Here is a 15,902-nt window from a genome sequence, read left to right as displayed (position 1 = left end):
GCGCACAGCATTCCGGAAGACATAGCGTTGGGAGAGCAAACCAAAGCGAGGCTGTTGGTTAAGCTCAGAAAGCAGACACTCAAACCACCGCTGCGAAGCAACGACCTATCCAAAGTGAAATCCACTGTCAACATGACATGATTTGGATTTACAGCTTGCCGCAAATCGCTACGTTTGAGAATGCTGCATGCTAATCATCAGCAAGACATGTCTACACCCACAAATACCCGATACTATGGTGCACCTAGCAGGCCACACACTACTTAGATCAGACAGGACTAGCGACTCAGGGAAAAAAAGAAGCGGTGGGCTTTGCATCTACGTGAATGAGGGATGGTGTAAAAACAGCACTGTTCTGGATAGACACTGTTCCCAGGTGAGAGGAAAAAACTCTGGATCAGGTTTACTTTAACATCAAGTGTGAATACACAGCCATACCACTCCCCCACTTTGGACAGTCAGACCACCTCTCATTGTTGGCCCCAGCATACACCCCCCTTTTAGCCGACAAACAAAGCCCAAAAGACGACCCATTATCACCTAACCTGACGACGCCCTCCCCCGACTCCAAGACTGCTTTGAACAGACACAGTGGGAGACTTTCCACCATGATGACTTGGGTACATTCACAGACAGTACTGTGATCCTTCACTTTTTTTTTATATTAAGTAAATTAAAAAAAATCATAAAAATGTCAAAACTCACGCTGAAACTTGCAAGCGGAAGAAAGGGTATAAAAATGTCGAAAGTCAGGGCTACACTTCTTTGGCGCTGAATTGGGTGCCACTCAGCACTGAAGCAGCCAAATTTTCCTGTAGAAGAATAATATAAAAAGGCCGAGAGGGACGACATCTTGCCTCCTGTTTTGATGTGATTGTATTTCCCAAAAGTTTCAAATTTTCTCTAAAATGGTCGATGCGCCTCGTTTGTGCACTGAATTTAATTTTTGTATGCCCTGACCGTTTGAGTGACTGGTTTTATTTCTTGCCGGCACGCTAATTATTGCGATCAACCCAGCGAACGTTCACCCTGAAAATAGCCTCCCTAGGCATTCCGAGCATTACGGCAAATGCATTCTAAACATCCCAGGGGAGTGGCAAGGCATTTTAATTCCGTGTGCTTGCAGCACTTTTAACCCTCAAAAAACTCTCAATACTCAAAGATCAGCATATTAGAGCTATACAGAGGAAATGCCTGACGTGAATGACAACAGAATGCGGGTGTGAACACTTGGAAAATGGATTGAAGCCCTGGATCGAACACAATTTAACAGCTTTGCTAACGGCTTGGGAGTGATGAATGCCAGGTGGCCAACATCGTAGTTCGGGCAGGCAGCGTCGCACGAGTTACATGACGATTTGGAATGAATTGTCGATGCCGATTTAACAGCGAGGAGAACCAAAGACTTGGGAGTGATTCATGGCGTGAGGATTGTGGATGACTGGGCTCAAGTGTCGGTCAGCACTGTTGTCTGAGCTTTGGTTAAAGCTGGAATCAAGTTCCTGGAATACACAACTCTGACTGACAGTGGAGCATAGCATGTTGAACACTGAACTCTTTATATCAGGTACAGACAACTTGTGTACTTTTTACCCCAATATAGCACTATCAAACAGTTTTACTCGTGCCGTCTGTAAAAAAAAAAAACCGCCAGCGGCTAGCCTAACAGGTACGCTGGCGGCTAGCCTAACACAGGTACGCTGGCGGCTAGCCTAACACAGGTACGCTGGCGGCTAGCCTAACACAGGTACGCTGGCGGCTAGCCTAACACAGGTACGCTGGCGGCTAGCCTAACACAGGTACGCTGGCGGCTAGCCTAACACAGGTACGCTGGCGGCTAGCCTAACACAGGTACGCTGGCGGCTAGCCTAACACAGGTACGCTGGCGGCTAGCCTAACACAGGTACGCTGGCGGCTAGCCTAACACAGGTACGCTGGCGGCTAGCCTAACACAGGTACGCTGGCGGCTAGCCTAACACAGGTACGCTGGCGGCTAGCCTAACACAGGTACGCTGGCGGCTAGCCTAACACAGGTACGCTGGCGGCTAGCCTAACACAGGTACGCTGGCGGCTAGCCTAACACAGGTACGCTGGCGGCTAGCCTAACACAGGTACGCTGGCGGCTAGCCTAACACAGGTACGCTGGCGGCTAGCCTAACACAGGTACGCTGGCGGCTAGCCTAACACAGGTACGCTGGCGGCTAGCCTAACACAGGTACGCTGGCGGCTAGCCTAACACAGGTACGCTGGCGGCTAGCCTAACACAGGTACGCTGGCGGCTAGCCTAACACAGGTACGCTGGCGGCTAGCCTAACACAGGTACGCTGGCGGCTAGCCTAACACAGGTACGCTGGCGGCTAGCCTAACACAGGTACGCTGGCGGCTAGCCTAACACAGGTACGCTGGCGGCTAGCCTAACACAGGTACGCTGGCGGCTAGCCTAACACAGGTACGCTGGCGGCTAGCCTAACACAGGTACGCTGGCGGCTAGCCTAACACAGGTACGCTGGCGGCTAGCCTAACACAGGTACGCTGGCGGCTAGCCTAACACAGGTACGCTGGCGGCTAGCCTAACACAGGTACGCTGGCGGCTAGCCTAACACAGGTACGCTGGCGGCTAGCCTAACACAGGTACGCTGGCGGCTAGCCTAACACAGGTACGCTGGCGGCTAGCCTAACACAGGTACGCTGGCGGCTAGCCTAACACAGGTACGCTGGCGGCTAGCCTAACACAGGTACGCTGGCGGCTAGCCTAACACAGGTACGCTGGCGGCTAGCCTAACACAGGTACGCTGGCGGCTAGCCTAACACAGGTACGCTGGCGGCTAGCCTAACACAGGTACGCTGGCGGCTAGCCTAACACAGGTACGCTGGCGGCTAGCCTAACACAGGTACGCTGGCGGCTAGCCTAACACAGGTACGCTGGCGGCTAGCCTAACACAGGTACGCTGGCGGCTAGCCTAACACAGGTACGCTGGCGGCTAGCCTAACACAGGTACGCTGGCGGCTAGCCTAACACAGGTACGCTGGCGGCTAGCCTAACACAGGTACGCTGGCGGCTAGCCTAACACAGGTACGCTGGCGGCTAGCCTAACACAGGTACGCTGGCGGCTAGCCTAACACAGGTACGCTGGCCGCTAGCCTAACACAGGTACGCTGGCGGCTAGCCTAACACAGGTACGCTAGCCTAACACGTACGCTAGCGGCTAGTGGTGAGAAATTAAACTAGACAGTTTAGTCAGCAGTATCTGGTAGTTGATGGTGTTGAATGCCTTTTGAGATTTCTTTTACAAAAAAAAATCACTCTGGGACTTACCAGCCCCGTTGGTTCAGTTTCAAGAGTCGAAAGTCCGGCTAGCGGACTTGTAGGCCCGCATAAATCACTCTGAGAATCACCCACCGCCGGTTCCTCTTTAAAAGTTCTAAGTCCGGCAAAGGGACATGTAGGGTTAGCTAACGGAGGTGTAGACAAGGCTAACCTAGCTAACAGTGTAAGTTTGGCTAACTCATCTAACGGTGTAGCTAACAGTGTAGGCTGGTGTTAACTTTCTGAGTTTCGTCAACCGGCCAACTCCAGTCTCGCTTCCACTTCCACTTCCTATCCCGCTGCCGTCGTCTTCGCCGGTCGAACCTGATAAGCCACGGTGGTCATGCCGATCTCGCTCGCTCTTTTGGTATATTGTACACGGGATGGAAGTCGCTAGAAACCGTAGTCACGTGCCGTAGACCAATGTTTAATAAATCCATGCGGCTCTAGTTGATGTTCAAGTCCGATATTGATGAACAACATCCAAAAAGACACACGAAAAACACAAAGAGTACAAAAATATGGAGAGCTTGAGGCTGCATGCAAAGGGCGCCACCGTCTTGGAGGTGGGATTCAAACGTTACTTAAACCTAACATATCCTGTGGATATTTTAAGGTATACCGTATTTTCACGACTATTCGGCGCATCGTATTTTTAGCCGCAGTGTCAATAACGAGTGCTATTTCTGTATTTTACACACACAGGACGCACCGTTCTTTTAGACGCAGCCAGGCATGGCACATACCTGTCAACCTCTGCCGATAACTGCCCTTATAAATGATTATGATTCCCCTTACAAACCCCCAAAAAACCTTACAAAGACCGTACGACTCGTACGGTGTTTGTAAGGTTTTTGGGGGGTTTGTAAGGGGAATCATAATCATTTATAAGGGCAGTTATCGGCAGAGGTTGACAGGTATGGTGGCATATATATATTATATATGGAACCGTAATAGCGCTGTCTACGGAAGCAGCCCCAGACGCTATTTCCGGTGCGCAGTGACTGCTGGGATATATAGTCCTTTTGTCAATACACCCAGGTTGACGGCTGTGATAACTTTGCACTAATAGTACCAATATACTACAACGGCGAACACACTAATTTGGTGCTACATGCACCAAATGCACGCTAAAAACACGTTTTTAAAATGGCAACGGAAGCAAAACCGAGTTCGGTTGTACTTTATTTAGCCATTTTACAATGTAATCACGTCATCACCCACAAATCCATCAAAGTCCTCATTTTCTGTGTCCGAATTGAACAATTGTCCATCGAAAATGCTGAGTTTAATACGTTCGTCTAGGCGGCCAAAATCCATTCGCAAATAGTAGCTAGCTGGTAGCTAGCGTAACTTTTTTAACGGTGCTCTCCATGCTTCGTCATGCTGTGTTGATGTCGATGTATACAGGCCACAATCCATTCGCAAATAGTAGCTAGCTGGTAGCTAGCGTAACTTTTCCAACGGTGCTTTCCATGGTTCGTCATGCTGTGTTGATGTCGATGCATACAGGCCACAATCCATTTGCAAATAGTAGCTAGCTGGTTGCTAGCGTAACTTTTCCAACGGTGCTTTCCATGCTTCGTCATGCTGTGTTGATGTCGATGTATACAGGCCACAATCCATTGGGTGTATTGACAAAAGAACTACTACATTTCCCAGCAGTCACTGCGCAGTACTTTGTCTACGGGAAAATAGTAGAGTCGGTGTACCCTAATCGGCAGATTTATTTTATTTTATCGTGATAACAATTTTAGTATGGGTCCATATATAAAGCGCACTGGATTATAAGGCGCCCTGTCTATTTTGGAGAAAATTTTAGACTTTTATGTGTGCCTTATAGTCGTGAAAATACGGTATTTTTTTATTATTTGATTGATAAAATGACTGTTTTGGCTGAACTAAAAATGGTGTATAAGGTTAAAAATTTGTTAAGACAAATAAATTTCAGTTTAGATTGTTTAGCCAATATATATATATTTTTAATTCAGCCAGTCATATTTTTTCAGGTGACCCTATAAGTTCAGACTGCCTCCATCAACCGTGGCTAAGAGAGGCCCTGAGGAGGCAGTGGTTCATACCTGCTGCATCTTCTTGTACTCGCCGATGCGGGCGTATGCCATAAATAGGTGAGAGTGATACTCCTCGCTGAGTGGAACCTTCTTCACTGCCACTTCGTACAGTTTGGTCACCAACTCGGCTGGAAGTCAGATGCACACAGTGAGTTAAAGGCACGAAGGTGCAGATTGACACGTAACATGCACTCACGCCGATGCATCTCCCTGAAGAGGATGGTGAGCGCTTGGAGGGAATTATCGTCCGTAGGCTCCAGTGACGTCACCTCTTGTGCCAGGGAGAAGGCTTCGTCCTGCTTGCCCGTCCGCTGGAACCCGATGGCTTTCAGCACCTGTGGACCGGTGGGGCACAATAAAGGCAGTGTGAGGAGAAAAGCTCAAGCGTCCATAACCTTCTTCATAGTACATATTTTCTTAACTTACTTGTACTTTAACTCACAAATGTATTAATGCCGCTTATTACTTTATATGAACGTTAACATCAGAGCATTTGAATAAAAAGGTTTTTTAGAACAGTGTTTCCCAATCACAGTGTTGCGGAACTGGTGTGCCAGGAGAGATGGTCAGGTATGCCACGGGAAATGACAAGGCATAAATTCATCAAAATACACTTTTGGTAACATTAGGTTGGTGCGAAAATTTTGATTTTGGAATCATTTTGGGAGGTTATTTGATTCATAGTGATAAAACTTTGATGAGAAAGTGGCATTAGACCAACAATCAAAGGGCTGTTGAGAGGTGTGTTGATTGAAACAAACAGTTAATGTAACACGCCAATATTGCTGGTAAAGAATGCAGATAAGTCAAAATATCGGCTTATGCATGACTTGAGGGCAGTGAATGATATAGTTCAGGAAGGGCCTGTCGAGGTGCAAATATATATAATATATAACATATATGCGTCTAAAAAAACGGTGCATCCTTTGTGTGTTTAAAATACAGGAATAGCACTCGTTACTGATACTGCGGCTAAAAATACGATGCGCCATATAGTCATGAAAATACGGTAGTCCGCATGTGTTAACCAGGTATTAAGGGATATAACTAAATAGTACAGTGGTACCTCATCATACGACATTCTCGTCTTACGACGGAAATTACGATCGAATAACTCGCCCGATATACGATCAAAATTTCGTGATGCGACCAAGCCAGGTGGCCATGGCACTGTCTTTTTTGCATCTCTTTTGTGTATAAAATATATCTACGAGCACTGGGCGGACTTTGCATTTCCCCACCCGCCCGCTTTTTCCCCCACTTGGTCTACATTTACATACCAGGTAAACAACACTATGGATCGGCAGAGTTTTGCCAAGAAAAGGCGACCGTTGACAATGGACATGACACGCGAAATAATTGAAAAATATGAGTGGGGAAAGAGACCTTTCAAAGGACTAACTATCATTTCCCACCGGCACAGTGACATTCATGACGAGATGGAGAGCCTTCTTTTATTGTGGATAAAAGAAAAACAATTAGCAGGAGACAGCGTGACCGAATCAACCATATGTGAAAAAGCCAGCGGAATTTACATGGATTTGATAACAACGAAAGGAGAGCCTTCAACAACTTCACAACCCTTTAAAGAGAGTCATGGCTGGTTCGAATTTTTTTTTTAAAGATCTAGAGTACACTCGGTAATCCAACACCGGGAAGCGGCGAGTTCCAATTTGAAAGCCGCGGTGAAATTTATCAAGACATTTGCCTTGATTATCACTCAGGAAAGTTACATCCCCCAGGAAGTTTTCAAGTGCGATGAAAATTGTCTTTTTTGGAAAAAGATGACCAGGCGGACATTCATCGTGGCAGAGGAGAAGGCATTACCGGGGCACAAACCTATGAAGGACTGCTTAACGCTAGCGTTGTGTGCTAATGCGAGCTTTGACTGTAAAATTAAGCCGCTACTGGTGTACAATGCAGAGAACCCGCGTGCCTTCGAGACACAACATCAAGAAAGCAAACCTACAAGTGATGTGACGCGCTAATTCTAAAACTTGGATTACGCGTCATTTTCAAAACATTTTGAGGCAGAGGCAAAAACAAACAACTCTTGATGCGTTCGTTTTGAAGACTTCGGAGCGTCCGGGTGGTGTCAACCCGTAGAACGAAGGTAAAAAAAAGATTAAAACAAAATTAGAATTCCGTTTTGTGTGAAGTTACATTTAACGTTGAGTGTCTGTATATAGTTATCCAAGTTAATTTAGATTTGTTTGTTCGTTTACGAGTGCCGTGGATAAAGTGCCCCCGAACTTAAATGCTTCAATATGAAAACACATCTGGAAGCAGTGCAACCCGGGGGAAAAGCAATGAAAGGAAGCTAACAGACCATTTGCAATAATAAGTATTGATGGACAAAATATAATATATGATTCAGATATTTCTTAGGCCAGCAGAGAAGGCCTTGAAGGCCCTGACGGCCCGCCACTGAGATATATATATATATATATATATATATATATATATATATATATATATATATATATATATATACACACATATACATATACATACACATATACACATACGCATATATACACATACGCATATATACACATATATACACATACGCATATATACACATACGCTCCCCTACTTACGAACGCAATTGGTTCCGAGCGATTGTTCATAAGTTGAATTTGTTTGTAAGTTGATTCAGTGCTATATTTTGTATTATAATTTATGTTTAAGGCCAATATAAGTATATTGAAGGTTTATATAAGTGCATTTGTATGTTTAAGGCTTGTATAAGTAACACGCATTGGTTTGTACTGGAAAAAAAACATTTAATAAAATGGAGAGAATATGTACAGTACTGTAGAGAGAGAGAGACATTTATGTATTAGAAACTCGCCAAAAGAAGCGACCTAATGACGATTGCACAGTTTTCTTCTTCTTTTCATCATAAATGATGCGGTTGCACTGTATGGCATCATTCAATTGATTTGCAAACTTTGTGCAACGTTCAATATTTGGGTCCTGCTGCTCGATCTTTCTGTTTATAAATGGTACTGACGGTCGAACGATTGAAGTTGTATGCCCGTGAAACAATCACCACTCTCACGCGCATCAAGCTTCGTTATTATTGCCACTCGTTTCAAATGAAATGGCTTGCCTCTTCCTTGCAACTCCCTCAATAGAAGCCTTTAGCTTTTTACCAACCATATTCAATATTGGATGCATGAGATATTTAATGATACAAATGAAAAAGGTTCTTTGCACACTGGAGATACATTCACGCACTTCCGCATTGCAACGAAGAAGAAAGTAGATGCTGGGTGAGCTGAGCTCTTACAGCGCCAGGTGTCGGTATTAGCGGCGGAAAGAAGTACTACTCCGAAAAAGGAGCGAAATACAAAATTGGACTTGCGAACATTTTTGGACTTAAACGCAATTTGCAGACATGTTCGTATGTACCGTTGTTCGTAAGTTGAATGTTCGTAAGTAGGGGAGCGTCTGTATACACATACGCATATATACACATACGCATATATACACATATGCATATATACACATACGCATATATACACATACGCATATATACACATACGCATATATACACATACGCATATATACACATACGCATATATACACATACGCATATATACACATACGCATATATACACATACGCATATATACACATACGCATATATACACATACGCATATATACACATACGCATATATACACATACGCATATATACACATACGCATATATACACATACGCATATATACACATATGCATATATACACATATGCATATATACACATATGCATATATACACATATGCATATATACACATATGCATATATACACATATGCATATATACACATATGCATATATACACATATGCATATATACACATATGCATATATACACATATGCATATATACACATATGCATATATACACATATGCATATATACACATATGCATATATACACATATGCATATATACACATATGCATATATACACATATGCATATATACACATATGCATATATACACATATGCATATATACACATATGCATATATACACATATACACATATGCATATATACACATATGCATATATACACATATGCATATATACACATATGCATATATACACATATGCATATATACACATATGCATATATACACATATGCATATATACACATATGCATATATACACATATGCATATATACACATATGCATATATACACATATGCATATATACACATATGCATATATACACATATGCATATATACACATATGCATATATACACATATGCATATATACACATATGCATATATACACATATGCATATATACACATATGCATATATACACATATGCATATATACACATATGCATATATACACATATGCATATATACACATATGCATATATACACATATGCATATATACACATATGCATATATACACATATGCATATATACACATATGCATATATACACATATGCATATATACACATATGCATATATACACATATGCATATATACACATATGCATATATACACATATGCATATATACACATGCATATATATATACACATATGCATATATACACATATGCATATATACACATATACACATATGCATATATACACATATGCATATATACACATATGCATATATACACATATATGCATATATACATATATTTTTTTTATTTTTAAATCAAGGTTTGAGTTACTTAATAGACAATGAATTTTGTCACACTTTAGCAAGGTGCTTCTGATATTTAAATGACCACCAAGGAGTCCTTTCGGCTTATGCCGTCAGTCTCCTGAGTGGCCCCATGCAGTGTGTTGACTTCCCATCGTCATGTCAGCTTCAGCCACAGCGTGAATCCATCATAATGCTGGTTCATTTTTTTTATTCCTCGGAGTCAGAGGCGGGGTTTTTTAGTCCACACGAGAATTTGTAGTTCCGCACCTCGGAAGATGCAAGCTTTGGGCGGTGAACAACGGCATCCGCGAGCCAGTTGCCAAAGAGAAAGTGGCAGCATTTCGTCGAGAAGAATGGTCGTTGCAACGTGCAGCACGGCAACCTGGGCGGAGAGACCAGCCACATCTCGGACCGCTTCACCTCAAAAATTTATTTTTAATAATTCCCAGCATACAGATCACCACAACACGCGTGCATCTCCAAAGGGAAAAGCGTTCACTTCCGTGTCTCACTTTTAGCCGCACGTCGGACCCCATTAACATTAACACGATTCCTACCAGCCTAATTATGTACAAAAGAACACAATTTATGCCGCGATGGCGTTACGCCTTTAGCATATCAAGGAACGTCATTATTTAGGAGGCATTTCCAACGGCGACTCAAAGAAATTGTCTTTTTCCACAGGTGATCTGCGCAATGCAAAATTCACTCGCAACAAAAGAGAAAATGGAAAGACGTAAGCCATCTAAGGCACTTAAAAAGATATTTGGTACGCCAATTCTCCCCCTATTGTATATCCTTCGGCGCTGAGATGAAGCTTCCACATTTTTTCATTTTTTGTGGTTGCGAGTTTCAACGTAGATTGACATTTTAACGAACTTTTTTTAATATACATCGGAAAAAAATCTGCAATGTAGTGATGCCGCGAAAGTTGAAGCCGTGAAGTGAAGAAGTATCACAGTATGTTTTTTCTAAGATTGTCTCATTGCAACCAAAAGTACCTTGGCACAGTGCAAATCTTTGTGCTTCTTCAGCAGCTTGTCGGCCTGCTGGATGGCCATCTTGTTGTTGCCATTGTCAAGGTAGTCTGAGGAAAAACAAAGCGTGAAAACATTGGCTGTAGACAATAGACATCCATTCGAGTTGACATGGGGGGGGACAGATGACCAATGTATGCAGAGATGAATGCAGTTTCCCCTTTTGTAAAAGCAGCCAGGCAACATTAACTGCACCAGACGACCATTGTGTTTGCATCGCTTTTCTTGCTCCCGAGGAAGCAAAACTTGGTCTTGTGAAATTAACATTTTTTCCACCATTCAGGGCCAGGGTTCTACATTAACTTTTTAAGGCACCCAGGGCTGCCAACCTCTGTCGACCCCATTTCAAGAGTACCCTTGTCCCATTTCTGGAGTGAATGCGCTTCACACGAAATCAATATAAAATGTAAAAAAAAATGTAGGACAATTTAAATCAAACTCTTATCATGTTTTTACATTAATTGAAATAGTATTTTTGAAAACTATTGAAAAGTACAGCATAATGAAAATAAGTATAAAAAGTGAACAATGTATAATTTGTTTATCATTTATTGGCAAATTCAATTTCAACAACATTGAATACTAAGTTTTTCAGCTGGTCCCTTACCCGCATTTGTATTTTGTGCAATGTGCAAATGTCGGTCCTTTTGGAGACGGCTTCAATATGGGATATTTTGTCAAATATGAACCAATAAACTTCTGCAAGTGTCTGGGTTTCTTATTTGAAGTTTCATCCAAATTGCCATCCATTCCGTGCTTATCCCGAGCAAGCATATTGATAAGACTTACCAATGCTACTTCCTTTAGAACAACCAAATGGTAGGATGTGTTTCCAAAGAAAAGACTGGTTGTTTAGTCAGCCTTAATAATACTTACTTCCCTTATGGAAAAAAAAACATAAATGAAAATGTTAAAGCGATAGAGGCTACCTCTTCATTCGATTCTGAATCGATTGCCACGCTGAAGTTGCACAGGACAAATGACATACGAATCAAAACTTGTAACTTGGATGATTCACAATGCACTCGTGTTACCGAATTCATCTGGTTTACAGTGCAGTTGAATCAAGATGAAGTAAGATGTGCAAGCTGTAGTGAGGGGGTGAATTTCAAGGCATTTATATTGGAAATGTGGTACTTTTCCGAAATGGTTGCTTCCCAAAAAAATTGTAAGCGACAACATTTTTGGATTTCCGGAGTTTAGGGAGGTTCTCAGGAGTCCCTGAGTTTTATTTTACTTCACATAATCAAAATGTTACCTGCCTTTTCGGGCAGCTGTCAAAACGTAGTTAGCTGCCAGAAAAGAGTACTTGGCTGCCCGGGCCGGGTAGTCCTTAATGTCGAGTCCTGACGGAGCAAGACATGAAAACCATATTGACTGGGAGAGGGCGAATGAACATACATCAGAGACACTGAAACATGAGTTTATCTTCCGTTTATCCTCCAGAATAGAAAAGGAGCACATGGCTTTCTGGGTACAAGGTCAAGAGCCAACGACAACCATACCCAAGTCAGAATTGGAACATTTTACGCAACCAATCCCAAGAAACCAAAGTGCAGTATTTGTGGCAACACTGTAAGTAAGCATGGGAGCAGATAAACAATTATGATCTTGAACTTTTTTTCTTCAACATTTGACTGTTATTTGTATTGTGTGGAAATTGCAGAGCTGCCAACGTCTCCGGAATTTCAAGAGTTTACTCCGGACAAGCAACGCAAACTCCAGGACTCCGGACAACCTCCCTCGACTCCGGAAATCTCGAAAATTGCGACATTAGGTTTTTTTTAAGCAACCATTTCAGGAGGTGCCAAATTTTCAATTTAAATGCCTCGAAATAGACACCATCGCTACGGCTTTCACCATTCTTTCTTACGCATTTCATTCAACTGTAAACCGGATGAATTCGGTAACACGGGTGCATTGTGGGCCGGCCCGGTGGCACGAGTGGTTAGCGCGCCGGCTCCCACATTCCAAAACATGCATGGTAGGCTGATTGGACACTCTAAATTGCCCCTAGGTATGGGTGTGAGTGTGCATGGTTGTCCGTCTCCTCGTGCCCTGCGATCGACTGGCCACCGATTCAGGGTGTCTCCCGCCTCTGGCCTGAAGTCAGCTGGGATAGGCTCCAGCACCCCCCGCGATCCTATTATGAGGATAAAGCGGTTCAGAAAATGAGATGAATGAGATGAGCATTGTGAATCATCCGAGCACGATAATAACATTTTGATTTAAATTGCCTAGTTTTTGATTGTTTACATTTTATATCGGATTTGCACGAATCGCATTCACTCCTGATGAAAACATAAAACTCCGGAAATGGGACAAGGGTACTCCTGAAATGAGGTCGACGGAGGTTGGCAGCTCTGAAATTGTGTGATGCTTATACTTGAACGAGCTCAAACAAACTAAAAAAATCCATCCAAGAATATAAACAGCTAATCATTTGCTATTCTAAAATTCTATGTGGGCGGTCTCATCTTTTGTGATCAAGTATTGTTATTAACCATGTATCCTACAAGTACACATGATGCTGGCAGTTAATACGTGCAAACATAATTGATATGCCCAAAGTTGAAGTTGAAGATGAGTGACCTCACGCTAGTTACCAGACTGAACATAAAGCATTGTCCCGTGGAATGCTATGCTAACCATTCACCATAACGAGCAACAAAACGCGCCGAAAAATCCAAATTGCAAACGCAACCATATAATCTTGACTTTAGTCAGTCAGCGATCGATAAGCGGAGGAGAATGATGAGTGTCTGTTTGTGTGTTTTAACAGCAATAGGACCCCAAATCCATGTAAAACGTTTTAGCCTAGACGTTAGCCCGCGTGGATAGCTGTCAAATATAGCTCCCATTAGCACCGGAGAAGGTAACGAGACATCTCCAAAACCGGACACTTTCTTATATGTGAATTTTACTCATGTTAACATCGGGAGGCTTCCGTCTGAAAACGGAGGTGGTGGGAGCAATCCCGACCGGGAAGGTGGGCTGTCATAGGGCGAAGCGGGCAGACGAGCCCGTCCCGTGGTTGCCCGTGGAGGGGCCACGAAATGACTGCCCGTCCGGCTCTGGGGCAGTCCACTTCAAAGAGACGTACGCCAAAGTTCAAGTAAAGCATACGAGCGCGCACGTCCAACCAAGCGGGCTTGTGCTCACCGTATATGGGTCTCAGTCTCCGGTCGTTGGGGTCTTGCACATGGCCTCTCGCCGCCATGGTGGTTTAGTCTACCTGCTGCTGGGTAAGGGTAAACGCATGCGCACTAATTAACACATCTAATGTTTTACACTAACGCCTACATTTACGAGCAAAATTAGAAATAATACATAATCTCCTTGTATTCGTTTACTTCTCGCAGAGAATTTTCTTCATTTACCAACATTTCTTTCTACATACAGAGTGCAACGCTTCAGGACGTTCATGTGTGTACTTTTTTGGTCCAATCAGATATTAGGCAATGTATTTAGCCAGGAGACTTCACGAGCAACAGTTGTCTCGTGTCATTTCTGTAATACTACGGAGCCCCCTAGTGCCAAAGTAGATAACATTCTCGTAATCTGTAGGTACTATGGGCGGGTGGCATAGTTGTTACATACTGGGGAGTTAGACACTGGGACGCCTCTTCTGACAGATTTTGCTCCCTGATCCCGACCCGTGAGGGGCAAGTGGGCGGCTCCCCCGATTTTGAATTTCCCGTGAAATAGTGTGATTCGCTGACAGGTCTACAGACATCCCAAATCTCTCAGAAGTCCCAGGATTCTCCCTTATATCGCTGATTATGATAGTTGCTCCCTGATGTCCACGAGTCAAATAAAATATCCTGACATTTGCGTCTATCTCAGGAAGTTTTTTGTTTTTTTTCCTTTTATTGGTTTGAGGGGCGTGTCAATGTTTGTCATAGCGTGCAGGCAAAATAATAACTCGTTCACTGTGTATTTTAATACCCTACATCAGAGGTGGGCAAACTGGTCCTCGGGGGCCACTGGAGGTGCAGGTTTTTGTTCCAACCGATTCAGCACAGATACTTTAGCCAATGAGATTTCTGCAGAAAAGAAGAAGCACTTGATTGGAATCCACTGATTGGACTCATAGGACACCAGATTGGTGAAAAGGGGTTCTCTTTATGGGTTGGAATGAAAACCCACGCCCACTGTGGCCCTTTGTGGAATTGCCCACCCCTGGTTTAGATCAACCAGTGAGAGAGATTGGAAAGAGCCTGTGCATGATGTGTGTCTGTCAAAGCAAGTGCTTGACAGAGAGCCCACTTATTGTTCCAGTCAGTAAAACAAGCTAATGATCTTTCAATGTGGGTGGACTTGGGTTTACTGTCTGTGAGAGTGTAATCTCAGTAATCTCAGACCGTCAGGGTAGTTTGCTTGATGGCTGAGGACCAGTAATAAGCAGGAGCATCACAATGCGTTTTAGGGGGTTTTATGATCCCGTTTAAATTCTCTTGCCCTCTGCTATGTACTTAAAATATATTCTCACCAGTCTACAAACCTTTCGACATCACTTAAACTACACATGTATTCTGTTTATATGATCACTCAAGTCTTGTATACGTTGTACATTCCACACTTGGGACCCATAATTCCTTCTTCCAAACTGTCCACGAAGCCTGAAATATCTCAAGTACTAAATCAAGTTAATTAAAAGACTAGCAAGCCTTAGAAAAATCCTTGTATGGAAATTCCTTTGTAACTGAAACCCACCCACTATTATTCAAATTGGGCTGGAGTCAGATCATAAGAGGTCGTCCATTCCCTTGCGAATAAAGAGAAATTGACCATTGAAGTTTCAA

At 43.2% G+C, this 15,902-nt stretch overlaps 1 protein-coding gene across 2 annotated transcripts in view; it reads right to left on the bottom strand.

The window, feature by feature from the left end:
• Window positions 1-14,679, bottom strand: part of naa25 (N-alpha-acetyltransferase 25, NatB auxiliary subunit) — a 109,162-nt gene extending 94,483 nt beyond the window's left edge. For both annotated transcript variants that reach the window (XM_077622185.1, XM_077622186.1), the window contains exons 1-4: window positions 14,260-14,679; window positions 11,062-11,147; window positions 5,576-5,714; window positions 5,389-5,507 (exon numbers count right to left, since the gene is read on the bottom strand). In XM_077622185.1, coding sequence (XP_077478311.1) covers window positions 5,389-5,507; window positions 5,576-5,714; window positions 11,062-11,147; window positions 14,260-14,317 — 402 coding nt within the window. In that variant the 5' untranslated portion in view covers window positions 14,318-14,679. The remainder of the gene's footprint in view (window positions 1-5,388; window positions 5,508-5,575; window positions 5,715-11,061; window positions 11,148-14,259) is intronic.
• Between the last annotated feature and the right edge of the window lie 1,223 nt (window positions 14,680-15,902).

Source organism: Stigmatopora argus, chromosome 16, assembly GCF_051989625.1.
Source record: "Stigmatopora argus isolate UIUO_Sarg chromosome 16, RoL_Sarg_1.0, whole genome shotgun sequence".
Taxonomy (NCBI): Eukaryota; Metazoa; Chordata; class Actinopteri; order Syngnathiformes; family Syngnathidae; genus Stigmatopora; species Stigmatopora argus.
This window is presented reverse-complemented; position numbering and strand designations above follow the sequence as displayed.